Source organism: Corythoichthys intestinalis, chromosome 21 (assembly GCF_030265065.1).
Source record: "Corythoichthys intestinalis isolate RoL2023-P3 chromosome 21, ASM3026506v1, whole genome shotgun sequence".
NCBI classification, from domain to species: domain Eukaryota; kingdom Metazoa; phylum Chordata; class Actinopteri; order Syngnathiformes; family Syngnathidae; genus Corythoichthys; species Corythoichthys intestinalis.
The window spans coordinates 29,986,589-30,003,123 of NC_080415.1; the positions used below are offsets into that span (position 1 = coordinate 29,986,589).

The 16,535-nt window shown below is 41.6% G+C and overlaps 1 protein-coding gene across 1 annotated transcript; it reads right to left on the reverse strand.

Annotated features, from left to right (window-relative positions):
* Positions 1 to 1,052: 1,052 nt before the first annotated feature.
* On the reverse strand, positions 1,053 to 14,595 carry zranb1a (zinc finger, RAN-binding domain containing 1a). Its single transcript, XM_057826307.1, has 10 exons — positions 14,266 to 14,595; positions 12,964 to 13,790; positions 10,148 to 10,335; positions 8,013 to 8,166; positions 7,876 to 7,947; positions 5,567 to 5,765; positions 5,374 to 5,494; positions 5,127 to 5,256; positions 3,570 to 3,802; positions 1,053 to 1,658 (listed from the first exon to the last, which is right to left on the reverse strand). Exons 2-10 carry the CDS (start codon positions 13,778 to 13,780, stop codon positions 1,443 to 1,445), a joined length of 2,130 nt encoding a protein of 709 aa, XP_057682290.1. The 5' UTR covers positions 13,781 to 13,790; positions 14,266 to 14,595; the 3' UTR covers positions 1,053 to 1,442.
* Between the last annotated feature and the right edge of the window lie 1,940 nt (positions 14,596 to 16,535).

A 16,535-nucleotide genomic window follows, 5' to 3' on the forward strand; every position in this document is an offset into this window, starting at 1 on the left:
CCACGGAAAAATTGCGTCTTATCATGACAAATTAATTTTTTTTCACATTTTGTTACCCAAGAAGAACCATAACAAAGATCTATTTGAAATATTTCACTAGCCAGGCTAATGTCGTAGCTCTCAGCTACGGTACATGTATGTAAAATGGGTAGCTGATTACTGCTATATTATCCTACGTAATAATACGACTTTTTTTTTCTCGTAGCAATAGTACTACTTACATCTCGTGGTCCATAATGTGCTACATTAACACAACATTACTAGTCCTTCTGTTCATGGACCAATGGTGTAGGTTTGCATAGGGACGTTAGGAACATAACACTAGGAACTTTTCAGGATGCTAAAATTGTCCCCACCAACTTTTAGGCAACCTTATTTGCATTATATAATGAGTTCAGTTATAGAGGTCATTTAGATTGTCTTCACATATTTTGTAAGGATAGAATTGACCTTACTATTATTACCATATGTCATACTCTCAATTTGAAACATTAAAACTGTTCAGACCAACCGGACACTTTGACTTCCATTCTCCGTGTCAAACAGCTGAACAGGACAGGTTTTTATAAAAAATAAAAAAAAGAATGCATTTATGCAGGAGGACGCCATTTAAATGACATAATTTTAAAAATGAGAATTACATAACTATTTCTGAAATGGCATGTTTTAAAGTTCCAATTTCTATGAATGAAATATTTTCTTTCATCACTCTTTCGTTTAATGGATTGTTAAAAACCTGTTTTTGGGCTTCACCCTGTTATTTTAGTTGCAGTAGCTTTAAACAACTACTAGATGGAGCTACGCTAAAGGGAAAGTCATGCCGCGATTAACCAATATTGATCCATATATACAGTGCATCTGATTATAAGGTGCACTCCCACTTTTGAGAAAATAAAACTTTTAGGTGCGCCTTAAAGTGCAGCAAATACAGTACTTAAATTCGTTTTCACCTGGACTAAATATTTTCTCATTAGCTTTCTGAAACATGATCAAGACACATCCCATTTTTGAGCTTTAGACACACACACAAAAAAAAAAAAAACAAGTCAAGATGCAAGTGAATCAAATTTAATCATATGAACGCACTCTCAAAAGAGAAAGTGTTTCTCTTTACCTGTCGCCGCCATTTGCCATCCGCCACGCCACAACGTAAAAATGTAACTGTCAGTAACCGCACACCCACTTCCCTCCCTCACAGAATGTTGTTATTCTGTGCAAAACCAAAGAATAAATAACTTCAAGCATGATCGAGAGGGGTAACTTGGCTTAATGTCTTGTCAAGCAAATAGCAAACGACAACAAAACTAGTGCAGTTTTACTGATTAAATTATAGTACTGGTAATTCTACAATGTGGATTTCCCCGCGTCACATGACGGCAAGGAAAAGAGTCCGAGTTTTTGTTCACGTGACAGAGTTTTTTTTTTGTAATGGTGTGCATCACTCACTCGTCGTCGTCATCGTCCTCCTCGCCGTCGGAGAGAGCGGCGCAGGGTCGTATCTGTCTGTACGTGTCCAGCCATTTCTCTAGCATCTGCGTGACCAATGGGTGGTTGCGGCGTCGCGAGCTTTTCTGCATAGCAGCTAGCATGCCGCCGTCAGTCACGCTGCAGTCCAGCCACGAGCGCAAAAGCTTCTCCTGCTGTTCCTCGTTGCCCATCTGAAAAAAAATATATACATTTTTTAAAGTAATGACTCCTTGGCTGCCATTGACGACGATAGACGTCCAATCCATTTTGACTAGGAGGGCTAGCAGCAGGAAGTCGATCACTGTAAATGTTACGTCACGCAATTCTCGTATCAATTCTACGCAGTGCGTAGCAGCAACATTCAGGGTAGAGATTTGTGAACACTGCCCTTGATTGGTTGCTCAGATTAGTCCTTTTATTTTTTAATTTTTTTATTAAAATTTTGGTTTTGACTGCAAAAAAGGAGGGATGAAGTATTTACAATCCTGCATTTAAGCAGGTTTGGAGTAAAAAAAAAAAAAAACGTATTAGCTCAAACAAAAACTTGCTTTATAATGGTCTTAACAAGGAGCAGCTGGATTCAGCAATGTTAAATGAGTTATGTCATATTCACTGTTACCACTAGAGGGCAGTGTATCCACCTAAATCAATAAAACTAAATGCAAACACTTTAAAACAAACCATTACAACGCCACTCCAATTAAACGGAGACTCGAAGAAACAAAATTTGATTAGAAGCTTTTTTCTAATCGAATTACTCGAGTTAATTGATTAATCTTTGCAGCAGTATACATATATTTAATATAAAGACAGTACAGTTACTTGCATTGATTTCAACATGTTAGGTTTTGCCTCTTGAGCTAATGGAAAGGCACTGTTTAAGTGACTAGCCCCATTAACTCATTTGCTCCCAAAAATGGATAAATACATTCTATTTTCAATTGTTTCAGTGTCCTAATACGTCTTTTACGTTTTTGTTTTTTTTTCCCCCCAAAAAAGACATCTCTGGGTCGTGATTCAATTTAGCTCCAAAGCACAAAGCTGAAAATCCATTTTATAGCAATAAAACTGGCCGCTGGAGGGCAGTAGCGCATTTGGTAAGACCCGATTCAACGGCAACGAACAGCCAAGCCGCACGGCCGGGCGTCAGCGGAAGACGACAGAATGGATGCCATGCGGCGGACGACAGAGCAAAACAACCGGTAGGACACCCGGGATGCCAGGCGCTGGACGACCGACCAGAACGACCGGGACCACTAGTGCAGCGGACGATGCCTTCGAGTCCGTGCTGCTCTCGAGCAGAGCCCGCAGAGACTCAAAAAAATTAATCTTCATGAGACAGAGGGCGATGACGGAAAAGTTTAACCGGCTGTCGCAGCCAGAACAGCGCCATCTTTCAGTTAGTTATGTGTAAATAAATTGTCACTTTGCTATCAAAAGCTCTATTTGTCTAGTTGTTTATCTTATTTAGTAAAAGGAAAACATTATTCAGATTTTTGGGATGTAACTAAAGCAAAAAATAGCTGTGTATAAGTCAGTTATGTTTGAAATGTATGCTTTCACAAAAAGCTCAATTTCTCAGTTTTTTTTCATCAGAAATTGGAAAATTGCTCAAACTAAGCTATTTTCTAATGGTGAATCCTAAAGAATGGAAAACGATATGAACATTTTTTTTTCTGCTCAAAGAAGAGAGTCTAATCTTTCTTTTGATGAGTTCCATGTTCATATAGCAATAGAACAGAATTTTCTGTGGGCCTTGCAAAATCAGTCAAAATCCAGTAAAACGGCCGGGAGCGAAGGGCCTTGCTCTGATGAAAATGGCTGGGAGCGAATGAGTTAAGTGTTAAAGCTGAAAAGTGCAATAGCATATAGGCTGAATCTAAGCTTTCGTGTGCGGGCCATATTCAATATTTTCATAATTTGCTGCAGGCCAATAAAAACTGGGCAACGGGCTGCAGTTGGCCCGCTGGCTGTAGTTTGGCCGCTGCTTTATACCACACTAAACAAAAAAAGGGGGTTGATGTTGTGTTTTTAAGGCTATAATGTTGGGTGATCTTAATTCAAAACTCGCACACTAAAATATTTGACTGTGACATCCTAACCTCCTGCGCCGAAAGGAAGTGGATATGCAGCAGCTTGCGTTCGCTGTCCACCAGCGGTAGGAAGGTGACTGTGACATCGTCGTCCGTATTGAGGTTGGCGCCAGCGCCGCGGTTGTCACCGTAGCCGTCGTTCTCCATAGCCACCAGGGCCGAGAAGTGGCCGCGGGTGTAGCCCAGCGCGATGGGGCTCTTCCAGCAGAAGCTCTGCTCCCACAGTAGCGGCAGGTACACACCTGCACAAGTGAAAATATCCAAAATGGTGGAATGATCACACTCTGTCAAACAACTTATTGACTAATATGGATCGTGATAGACGTCCAATCAATTTGAATCGGGGGGTTGGCAGCGAATGAACATTCACTGACAGCCCTCCCAGTTCAAGTGGATTGAACATCTATTAGAGGCAAACAAACTTAAATTCATAGCAGAAGGATCATTCTGTTTAAGATAATCCCTTTATTTGTTCTTGAGCCATTATCAAAATTGCAGGATATGCAGTAATATGAAACAGATTTAATTTTGGGGTCATTAGGTCAAAGGTCACGGAGGCCAGAAAAGGAATTTTTCCTTAAATTGATAATGGATTCGCTTAAGTAAGTCGTAAGTTGCAAGGTAGGTGAAGAGAAGGGTCAAAGGTCAGTGACGTCTGAAATATTGATGATGCTTTGAATATGGTTGCTTTGGTGGAAGTCTGCTCCTCTGATTTAGATTATTTCGTAAAAATTTTTTTTCGTAAAATAGTAAGATTTTGGTCCGTTTTTATAGTATACTAACGTTTTTGTGTTTTATTTTTGTTGCTATTGTTTTTGTTTTTCTTTATTTCTTATTTATTATCTGTAACTTTTGGCCTATTTATTTATTTATTTTTTTGCCAAAATGCATTTATTTATTTTCAGTTTTTTTCCATTTTCTGTTCCATGAGGTGTTTTCTTTTTAACTGATGATATAATATACATACATACATACATACATACATACATACATACAATTTTTGGTCCCCCATTTCAAATCCAAAATAATGCTTTTTCTGTATGCTTAACTTTTCATGCAATTGCCTTTTTTTCTTATATTAAACTGTAGTTTATACTGATTCTTCTGATAGTTTCACCAGTTGAACTTTTCGGTCCTTTGCATAATTAAATTTTTCTGAATCGTTGTCAACATTAGCTTGTCATAAGTGACTCGATTTTTACATATTGGAGCACTTTGGCATCAGTGTAGTACATAACATGTTACATTCCCCTTACTGTTGGTCTTCTGTGCCTAAAAGATGCCATAACATGTATTAATTTGCACAAATTGCTACTTTTGGGCTATTTTTAAGTTTGTTCACTCGATCTCTGCCAGCCCATCCAAGTAAAAAATTGGATTGCGCATTGCCGTCAATGGCAGCCAATTAGTTCATTCATGAAAAAAACATTAAGTGGTTATATATCAAAGTTACTGTGTTGTCAATGTAAAAACAGCAACTCCGGTCCATCTATTGCCCTCACAGATTAAATGGATTGTACATATAATGTTGTCATCAAATCTCCATAAAGCCTTTCCTGCACTCACCTTGAAATCGAGTGTAGCCTAACGTCTCCCCTCGAAAGCTTTTGTAGTATTTGACGCCGTAGACGATGATGGGTCTTCGGAGGATGTGTGCCAGCACAAAAATGTGGGTTTGCTCCAGGCTTGCCCCGGGCTGCACTCAGAAATCACACGCACAAAAACAGACATTAAACACAGCGGCGGAAGTGAAGAAGGCTCATGTTGAGGTTGCGTGGTTACATGAAGCTTCCCACAATGCAACAGCACTGACCTGGCTGGCCAAAGACAAGATGAAGGCCCAGTCCTCCTGCCACTGTTCCTCCCGTAGAGAAAAGTGAAGACCGAAGCTTTGCGAGTACCACGACTCCCATTCCTTCCAACGAGTGTAAAACCTAACCATAAAAATGGATACAAACTTGCTAAAGCGCCAAAGGAAGAGGTTCCGTCCAGTAAACGCGCCTCACCAGTGCGAGCAGTCGTGCAAGCTGTCGTGAAGGGTCTTGCGCAGGACAGAGTCCTTGTCATAGATGCCCCATGTGGCCTGAAGCACCGAGTCCAGCAGGCAGTCGCCGGCCGTGCGGTTCCACAACGCATACAGCCGGCTGTCCAGACGAGTGCCGAGCTCCATGGACCAGTTGATAACCGGGGATTCCTCCTCCAATTCTGAGCGTTTACAAACAATGTGGGATAAGATACTACGGCTAATAGGCTCCGTAATCGGAATTTTTTTTTTTTTTTAATCTCTCGGTCACTGATTTAAATGCATTAAAAATATACGGGTTGCAGGACTGTCATTTTTTCTTTCATAAGTATTTATTTTTCCAGGGAACTAAAGAGTAAAAATACGGTTCTTTATAAAATATTTTCGGTTGCTCTGTCATCTCCCCCTGTTTGTGCTGTAGGCAACCCCGAGTAATAACTAATAGGTCTGCAATATATACTGTTTGAACATCGCCAAGTGCGTATTTAAACCACCCTTATTTTATATTACTACGTTTAAGTATTTTCTTAAAGCATCTTTAGAATATTATGACCGTATTCATCTAGACAAAACAAGCTGAAAGCGCACGGTATTACTTTGGGTATGACTGTATTCATCTAAACAAAAGCTTAAAGCGCACGGTATTACTTTTGGTGTGAAATTCGCTTTTTGTAGGGACTTTTCGCCGGTGTAGCACATTCCGGTTTTGTCATACTCTCATTTCATCCCGTCTTTCCTGTTCCTTTTGCGCTTGCTGATCGTTTTTTATTAAATATCGATAGTCCCGTCTTGCTCATTAATATTCCTCTCGGGTTCAAATTGAAAGGGTTGAACGGATGACACGTTTATGCCGCTAGAGGCACACTCAGGAAGCCTGGCAGCGTGATCATGTGACGTCACCGCCCTGTGACGTCATAAACAATGGCGATTTACTAGTTGAACAAATTTTAAAAAATTATATAAAACGAAAACATAAAGAGGGGTTTCAATATCAAATTATTTTAACTCATAATAACCTTTATCTTTTAAGAACCAGAAGTCTTTCTATGCTTGGATCCCTTTCAGGGTTTCCCCTACATGAAAGACTGTGGCGCACGGCCACACTACATAAAAAGCCACCACGCCTTGCAAATGAGTTTATTTATTTATTTATTTTTGGTAAATGGTGTTATACTTGTATAGCGCTTTTCCACCTTTCAAGGCTTTTCCACCTTTCAAGGCGCTCAAAGTGCTTTACACTACATCGTCATCTACCTACTGGTAACGCTGGACCAGCAGCAATGTGGGGATCAGTATCTTGCTCAAGGATACTTAGGCGAGTTCATCAGGGCAGGGAATCGAACCCACAACCTCTGCGTTGGGGGACAACTACTCTACCACTGAGCCACGCCATCCCCCAAAGGCCGTTTTTAAAGGCCGTTTCAAACTAGCAGCAGCCGAGTGTGAAGGGTTCAGCGGCAACCTATTCATTGTGTATTGTAAGGTCCGTAACTATTTGCGGCCCATTTAAGAGACAATCAGACTGGGGAGCTGTGACGTAGGGGGAAAGAGAGTAGGAAGAATGGGAGAACGGGCGAGATAGCGAGAGATAGTGGTCGCAGCAGCCCGCTGTTATTTTGTTATTGTATTTTTTTTATTATGGTTGCAGCAATAAGCAGGTAAGCCAATCCCGACTCCTCCCCCCCCCCCACCATCAGGGGCGTTACAGTATTTTGGAACAGACTTCTCGGCGAAAGTGAGTGGTGGACGGTCGTCTTGGTTTGAGGGAATTTGTGCCGAGAGGCGGGGCCAAAAATAGAGCCTTGCTCTAGTTTCAGAGCGCCGCTGCGCGAACATCAACAACGCAATCTAATAGCAGAGGGGCAGGCGTACTTATATCTGTACTATCAGGCTGTTTCGGCAGACGGATATACGCAATCACAGCTGACGAAACTTTGATAAATGCGCTTATTTTCAGGTTTTGCGAGCTCTGGGACACTCGAAAAAAAAAAAAAAAGACTCTCATACCTCTCCTTGCTAAGCTAAATGGTACCTCAATGTGCATTTGTGTGGAAATGTAGTTCACGAACAACAACAAAAACTATTCACCTTCTTGCCAAAACTAGTAAAACTCTTTACACAGCTATTAGAATTTCACCTTACTTACTTACTTCTTGAAATGGGTAACAGAAGGATTATTATTGTTGTGGTAATGCATTACAAATAAAAGGAAAATGTGAACGTGCAAGTTGTATTTCTTGCATACTTAAAAAAGCTACACTGCAAAATCAACGCACAACAAGAAGTGCCTACCTTTCTGCACGTCCCGATCCAAAACCTCATCAAACAATTTCTCTTGAACGGCCGGAGGCAAATCCTCGATATCTGCGGTAAAGCACGTTCATTTACGAACTGACGGGCAGAAAAAAATACCTGAGTGTGCAACTTACCGGCGGGTAGGGTGAAGGTGACCAAGTCGCTGAGGAAGTAGCAAGCGAAGTCGCCTTTGCGCTGATGCAGCGACGCGGCGATTTCCCGCCGGATCTGCTCTGTCAGCTCGGGACACACCATAGACGGGATGCACTTAGCCGCCTGCTGATTCACCTTGAGGGAGAACGTCGTTAGCTCAGTCGCTGATATTGGATGTCTATCGAACGTCATACAAATAGGGATGTCCCGATCACGTGATCGGAAATCAGACCGATCGCGCCATTTTTCAGAGGATCGGAATAGGGTGAAAAGAATCGGGTTTTTAGCACATTCACTCCCAGCCATTTTCATCGGAGCAACCCCCTTCGCTCGCGGCCGTTTTAATGGATTTTGACTGATTTTGCAAGGCCCACAGAAAATTCTGTTCTATTGCTATATAAAACTATTGGTTTGACTGTCCGTGTTTCTGGCTGGGTCATTCTTTCTTCCCATTTTTCTCACGCTTCTTCCGACTTCCGTTTCCTGACATATGACTTCTTACCAAATGCGTTACTGCCCTCCAATGGCGAGTTTTATTGCTGAATTTTGACCATTGTGCTTTGAAGCGAAGTTGCATGTGAACCTTGAGATGTCTCTTGTGGAAAAAAAACGTATAAGACGTACAAATACATTTTTGGGACTCTGAAACAATTAAAAATAGAGCGTATTTATACGTTTTGGGGAGCAAATGAGTTAATTAAAAAATATATATATGTTTTTTTTATTCAAGCTCGTACAGACTCTCACCCTCCCTCCTACTGCTTTTCTTGCTCATCAGTGCAGCTGTCGTTTAGTACTTAAAGTTAACGATGATTGACAGGTTTGTAGCTTTGATCTGTCGAGAGAAAGGCACAGTGGCTCTCCGATCAAAGGCACAAATGTGTTAATCATCGTTTAGCCAATCTTCGTTGTCGAGAGGCTGTTCTTGGCATCGTGAGCGTCAAAGAGTGAGTGAATTTGAGTGGATTTACTCAATTCACCATTTAACAAAGACAAGCATTTTTCTACGTTATACTTGCTATTAGCGTGGGTTTTCTCCAGGTTCCTGCCACATCCCAAGGAACCATGCATGGTATGCTGATTGAACACTCCAAATTGTCCGTAAGGGTGAGTGAGTGCTTGAATAGTTGTGTATCTATAAGTGCCCTGCGACTGGCTGGCAACCTGTTCAGTGTGTACCCAGACTTCTGCCTGGACCCCCACAACCCTAGCGGTAAGCGGTTCACAAAATGAATGAATTATATGAATGTTATGGAGGGAGTTTAAAAGTATGGCGCTAAAGGTGATGCAATGAAAAATGTGGGTGCGCACATTTTGTGCTGGTGCACCTTCAGAAAAAATGCCTACCATTACAACCTATGCAAAAGGTAAGTGTGGAGCCTTGGCAGTATAAATCGCAATGTTAATTTTTTTCCAATATTGTTCAGACCTAATTTATATATATTTTTTCTTTTCAGTTTTCGATTTTAGCGATGCCGGTGGACAAAAGCGGTAGTGTTTTGCTTTAAGGAAGACAGCATTTCCTATGAGGACCAGTGCTGCGTTTCCCTTGAGGACCAGCGCACACCCGCACAGTGTTGTAAAATCATCAATCAATCATAAATCTATCTCCCGGTCGCCTGCAGATGGATTAAACAACATTTCTGTTTCCAGCAGCTGTGTGATGGATGATTAGCAATAAGGTCATGAAACCAGTTGTGGCTTAACAATAGCAAGTGAAAGCCGGGCCAATGTTTATTCTGTATGTCCTGGTAGCTTCCCTTTTTTTTTTTCCTCCTAAGAGAAAAGTTTGTCTCTTTTGTTGCTCTGCCATCTTTGCAGAATTCGCGGGAAGCATCAACTTCAGTCTTTACATAGAATGGGGAAAGGAGGAAGTAACATATGCTGTAAAGCAGTCAGCACATTTGTAGTTTTTGTGTGGCAGGGTTCCTGCCACCCAGAGCTGAAACGAATACTCGATCAACTCGAGTTTAAAAACTGATCCGAGTAATTTTATTCACCTCGAGGAATCGTTTAATTTTGCCAGCTCTAAGCATCACGTTTTGCCCGGACTACTTTTATTGCGAGACAAAAATATGCGATCGGAACATCCCTAGATACAAAGCTACAAGCTAACCTCAGTGAGGAGTACGGCGAGCATGTCCTGCCTCTGGAAGCGAATGGCGAGATGCACCAACGTGAAACCCACGTCAAACGCCGACGCCCGGTTGAGCAGCTGCACCTCGTCGGAAGTCAACTGCCGCGCGATGTCGCCGCCTGACGATTTGTAGGCTTCCACGGTGGCGAGGTCGCCTTCCACCACGCCTGCGGGAACAAACGGAAAAATCGATAGCCTTTAGAAATTATCGGAAGGAATGTCGCTACGTTTGAGGAAGTGCTAAGGCGGCCTCCAAGGCGCCGGACATTTCCTGTACTGCTGGGAACTGCCGAGAAAGCGACGTTTGTGTGTGTGTGTGTGTGTGTGTGTGTGTGTGTGTGTGTGTGTGTGTGTGTGCGTGTGTGTGTCACCTGACATGGAAATAGGAGCTAAACAGTAACTAGAAGGCCGCCAAAGCTAACTGGGACTGTCAACAAACATGAGAAAACACTGCGGATGGTTTGGGTGGTTGTAGATGGCGGGATATTTCCCGGTTCAGAATTGGATTATTGTGAAATTAGATTTTAGCGAGTGTACTTTCTAACTCGGGCTCTTGATATTAAACTTATCAATTATTTTTGTGATTTGTCGAATAATTGGTACACAAAATCTTTTTTTTTACAGTTAAAATTAACTAGGTTTTACATTTTAGCTTTTAATGTACAGTGGAAACTGTGCATACTGTCCTTTCATTGGGAACTACATAAATCAGAAGATTTTATCTTATCCATATACGTATCTATAATTTATCTTAACTAATTCTACTACTACCACTATCTAAGATGTATTAAAACGAAAACATTAAGAGGGGTTTTAATATCAAATTTGTATAACATTTACCTTTTAAGAACTATGTGTCTTTCTATCCGTGGACCCCTTTAAAGTTCTTTTTTAAAGCCTTTTAACGCTTTTTAAAAAATACAATTAACTTTTAAATACAGGCAGTCCCCGGGTCACGACGTACTCGACTTCGATTTCGACTTAAACATGTCGGAGTCTCGTCAGTTTTTTACTTTCTTCCCTTCTGACAATTTGTGAAGCTGTAACACACATATGTACATTCATGTTCAAAACGACACGCATTCCAAAAATAAAACACTTGACACAAAACGATTGGTTTCAAAACGTCCATCTAGTCTGATCAATATGTAAATTTAGTAGATTAAATTAGCCTAATTTCCCTAATGAAAGTACGCTAGCTGAAATGCTACAAATGCTAACATATTTACAATTCTCATCACAAATCACTCACACATAACTCAACACACTGTATCTGTAAACTTAATTACAAATGCATACACAAACATACTAGTATATTAGGTGAAACAACTTACAGCCTGATGTGGGCCAAACCATCGCGCAGCTATCATTTAGCCATGTCAGACGTCTGTGTCTGCTCTTCAGTCATACAAGCAGACACTCAAGCCTGACCCAATGCTGCCACCAGAGGGCAGTGTATTCTCCATTATTAAACAAAATACAATACTTTGGAGTTTTGGGATAGTTATTTTGAGATTTAGGGGTACTTGAAAGGTTAATTTCAATTTACGAAGAAATCTGGGTTACGTCGCCAGCAAAGGAACGCCGGGGACTACATGTATTACGGTAATACATTTACAAATGTTTCTTTTTAATCAAAAAATGTAAAAAGAGAATAAAACGGACTGTTAAGAGACTACGAGAACATGATTTGGACATTTTTACATCAAAATGCCACTAAACAAATGAAATCAAAATCAAAATAGATGATGATTCTTTTAATAATCTTCGATTCATTGACTAACCATTAATAGCAAGTGGCTATTTTTGGTCATTAAAACAAATGTCCACATACTGTATACAGCCACCAGGTCGAAATTAAAATTTTAAATTAATAAAATGCCCACAAAAATATGAATACAATGATCATTAATAAAGAAATACACTCTGACTATGGTCGCCAATACCACGCAATTATTAATTAATTATACAAAGTATTTAACTCTTTACTCGCCATTGATTATGATAAAAATTCAATTCATTTAAACTGGGAGGACCAACTGTGGATGCTAATACTTCCGTGCCATTGACGGCACTCGACCTCCAATCCAAAAGGATTGGAGAGCTATCGCCGTTAATGGCAGCCAATGATTCAATGAATGCTCTATAAAGGGTTAAGCTTAGCACCCCTATTTCCGATAAAACGTGGTGAGTGATTTTACAATACAACAGCTTCCAAGCAAAAGAGGGCAAAAGTCATAAGGAGGCCTTGGCGGTCATGTGACGCCTTCAGGGTTTTTTCCTTTGAGTCTATTTTGGTGGTGTATAAGAGGAAGAGGGTGGGAGAGGGGGGGTGCTTTGAGCGCCATCCAGGAGGTCCTTACGGCTGCTCTGACACTGCCCAGACTAGCCCATTCATCAGCACCATCTGGGCCACCGGGTACCCCCTCTCAGCTCCTTAAAGGCCCTCTTCAGTGGCAGCGATAAAGTGGTAACGCTACACTCCCCTGCACTCTGTTAGTCTCCACTGGGCTAATTTACTGGTTTCATACTTGAGCTAATGGGAATAAATTGGTTAGACCCCCTCCGGGAATATATACAGCACAGTTTTCTGGGACTCAAATGGGGGCAGGCAATAAATGATTGACATGTATTTTTCTACTGCGTGTTACATTTCCTGCGACAACTAGCGCATATAAATTCAAAGTTTACATGTTTTTACTCTCTTGAATTTGGTCATCCCAAGTATACTTTGAAATTTTGGCCTTTTTTACTGGCGCTGGGTAGCATCCGTGCGAAAGAGATGACAAACTCACCAGCACAGGCGCTTAGAAACAACCAGTCCGTTTTCCTCATCCGGTTTCGTATTTGTTTGAGCTTCTTGAAGTCCATCTCCTGCTCATCTTTGCCACTTCCGGCTCCCGCCGCCAGCTCTATCCTCTGGAAGTCCATTTGGACATTGTCCTCTCGCTCGGTCAAAGGGGGTGACCTCCTCTGGCCGGGGGGACCCACGCCGGTCCCGCAGCCGCTCCTCCGCCACGCCCGGTCTTGCTCGTTGATAACGGGCGAGCGCTCGGCAGACTGGGCGGCCAGCTCAATGGCTTGCGGGTGGTCGCACACCACGCATGTGAGTGTTTTGGGTGAATTCTGGTAAGTGCATGAAGAGCATGTCCAGTACTGCTGGTGAGTGTTGAGGCGGTTGCGGTCGTTGTACTCCTCGCACGGGTCCAAAGGCCCCACGGGCCGGCAGCCGGATGCTCGGGGCGACTCGGTGGGACTGCTGCTTTTGGGGCGCTGGCACAGACACTGCGTGCAGCGGACGGCTCGAGGCCAGTTCAGGTAGGTGCACATATGACACGACCACTTGCTAGCGAGCTCCGCCACACCGGCCGGGCGGACACGGGGTCTGGCGCTGGAGTCCGGGCAGATGAGGAGGCTGCCACTGCCCCCCTCGCTGGCGGGGAGACCCCACGGGCGGCGTGCCGGGTCCAAGTCGGGCCCGCTTTTATACGGTTCCTCTGTAATGATGGGGCCGGGGGATCTGTGGGCACGGCACATGGTGCACTTGGTGGCGGAGGGCCAGTTCTCATAAGTGCAGTAGTCGCAGGCCCATTTCTCCCTCTGGTCCGTCATTGTGGATCACCTGCACATTGTGACAGTTTAATGCAATCGGTCATCCCTTACTATTGAAAAAGCAGTTAAATTCTGAAGTATTTGTGCTGGAATATAATACCTCGCCATTAAACTTACACACAATCACCAATTAATTCACATGATTTATTATTACAGTCAAACCTGAGAAATTAAAACTACAATGTGGCTGTGAGAATAATATTGCTTAGTTTTACTTGACCTTTACTTTCCAATTTATTAGGAACAATAAGAACTGCTGGAGTTAATTTACATGATTTTGGCCCTTTGGAGGATGCCAGAACTATTCTCAAAGGTCCTGCATGAATTTTGATGAAAGCTTTATAGATCCATCAGTGCAATTTCAGTACTACAGTGGCGCGTAAAGCTAATCAACTTAGCATACTCGGCTAACCAGACGACGCATTGGATCGTGACACGACCAGAACAACATTTAACAGCATTCACGAGGTGTGCCAAACTCTTACCGTGTCTTCAAAGTGTTGTCGGGAGAAGCACAACAAACCCTTGTTGTTGTTGTACGGTCCCCCTCTTCCTCTGTCGCCTACTGCTGGGTCAAATTATCCCGAACCACCGTGTTAAAACGCCTTTTTTCCTCTCACATGTTTACCTCGACGGACACTACCACACTCCGCGAAAAAATAGTCCGATAGTCCGTCGGTCGGGCTAGTAAATAGCCTCGACGTCGGTTTATTTTGTGGTTGTTTTGTAATTTTTACATAGCCCCAGACAAGTGTTGTTTAATGGCGGCGACGCGGAGACGAAAACGGAGCCAGAGCCAAAATAAACGCTGGGTGCAGTGACGTCACCAATCAGCTGGCACAGTGCTCGCTATGATTGGACGAGAGCGGGAAGACAACGACGTTGCGTTCACGGCCGAGTCGGGGGAAAATTATGAGGCTTTTGGGTGAACTGGGACTTTTGCATGTCAGAGAAAGGAATATGAAGTACAGTATTTGCATTTTATGGTGATTTTCAAGATTGTTGTTCAATTAAATAAAAAAGTGCATATATCTTTCATGAAATGACAAACACCGAGTGATGTCGCCCAATTGCCATGCTAGTACAGAGCCAAAAAACACGAGGACGTTATGTCATAGGTAAGATTATATTATAATGCCAGCAACGAAAGTTAAAGCAACACTAGGTAACTTTTCATCCTTCAACTTTATAAAATATTTTCATCACATTTGTGATATGTCGATTGACAACTAGTTAAATGACACCTCTTTTATATCTTGAATGGGGTCTGTATTGCTTTCACTGGCACTAATTAACTTTGATGAGGGTGGAAAGAACCCTGCCACACTCACAAAAAAAAAAAACCTACAAATGTACCGACTGTTTAGTTATTATGCTCCTCACCTCTGGAACAAGTTACCCGAACGTCTGAAGTATGCACAAACTGTTAGCTCCTTTAAATCAGGGCTAAAAACGCTTTTGTTTGGCACTGCATATCCATAACTGTCTATATATTTCAACCTACCTGCCTTCTATTCCTCTTGTGCTTATCTCCATTGCTGATTTCAATGATTATTAGTAGTAGTAGTTTTTGCTTTATTTTTATTGTTGTTTTATTTTTATTTATTTATTTTTATTCTATGATTAAATGCGATCTTTTGTCTTGGTTTTTACGTTGTGTTGATTTAAATGTGATTTTTATGGTCTTCTAGTGATGTAAAGCACTTTGAATTGCCTTGTGTTGAATTGTGCTATATAAATAAATTTGCCTTGCCTTGCCTTGCCTTTATGAGTTATGTCACTTTCCCCTTTCCCAATTCATTATAAAGACTGAAGTCGATGCAAACGCTTTCGCACGAATTCTGCAAAGATGGCAGAGCAACAAAAGAGACAAAAAGTTTTGTCTGAGGAGGAAAAAAAGGGAGGCTACCAGGACATACAGAATAAACATTGGCCTGGTGACCCCACCCCAACTGAACTCATTAGCTAGCGCTGACGAATTCGGTTTGCATGGGGGAGTTAGCCACACTTAGCGACAGGTTGCTAAACGTCATATGCTATTGTTTAGCCACAACTGGATTCATCACCTTATTACTATTCATCCTTCACACAGCCACTGGAAACAGAAATGTTGTTTAATCCATCTGCAGGTGACCGGGAGATTAATGATTTTACGACACTTTGCGGCTGTCCGCTGGGCCTCATGGGAAACACAGCGCAGGTCTTCATGGAAAACGCAGTCTTCCTTAAGGCAAAACACTATCTCTTTTGTCCACCGGTGTCTGTAAAAACCACCTAAACTTAAAAGTTACCTAGTGTTGCTTTAATACACCAAAATATAAAACAATTAAAATCAATTAAAATATTAGTATTCGAGGAAAAAACAAGAAGATAGAATTAATGTAAAAATGAAACACACCAGAATATTATGAAGAAAAAAACATTAAGGACGAATATTGAACAATAATACCAAATATTGGCAACCAATACACAATTATTAGAAGACTGGAGTGACAATATTGGTTAAACGTAATGAAACAAAATCAAAATATAACCGGGAGAAAATACAGACATACAATTTTCTCACAATACAATAAGTATTCAATTATATGAATAATGTCATAAGTTGCAAAAGAGGCTTTAATTGATATATATATACATATATATATACATACATATATATATATATATATATACATACATATCTATACACATACATACATATACAGTACTGTGCAAAAGTTTTAGGCAGGACACCTGCCTAAAACATTTGCAC

Bases quoted from the DNA above. Each gene is read 5' to 3' on its own strand.
- zranb1a (XM_057826307.1), bottom strand. From the start codon at position 13,780: ATGACGGACCAGAGGGAGAAATGGGCCTGCGACTACTGCACTTATGAG. The intron at 10,336-12,963 runs GTGAGTTTGTCA...TTGTTCCCGCAG, and splicing joins GTTTCTAAGCGCCTGTGCTG to GCGTGGTGGAAGGCGACCTC. The intron at 8,167-10,147 runs GTTAGCTTGTAG...TTCTCCCTCAAG, and splicing joins TCGCCGTACTCCTCACTGAG to GTGAATCAGCAGGCGGCTAA.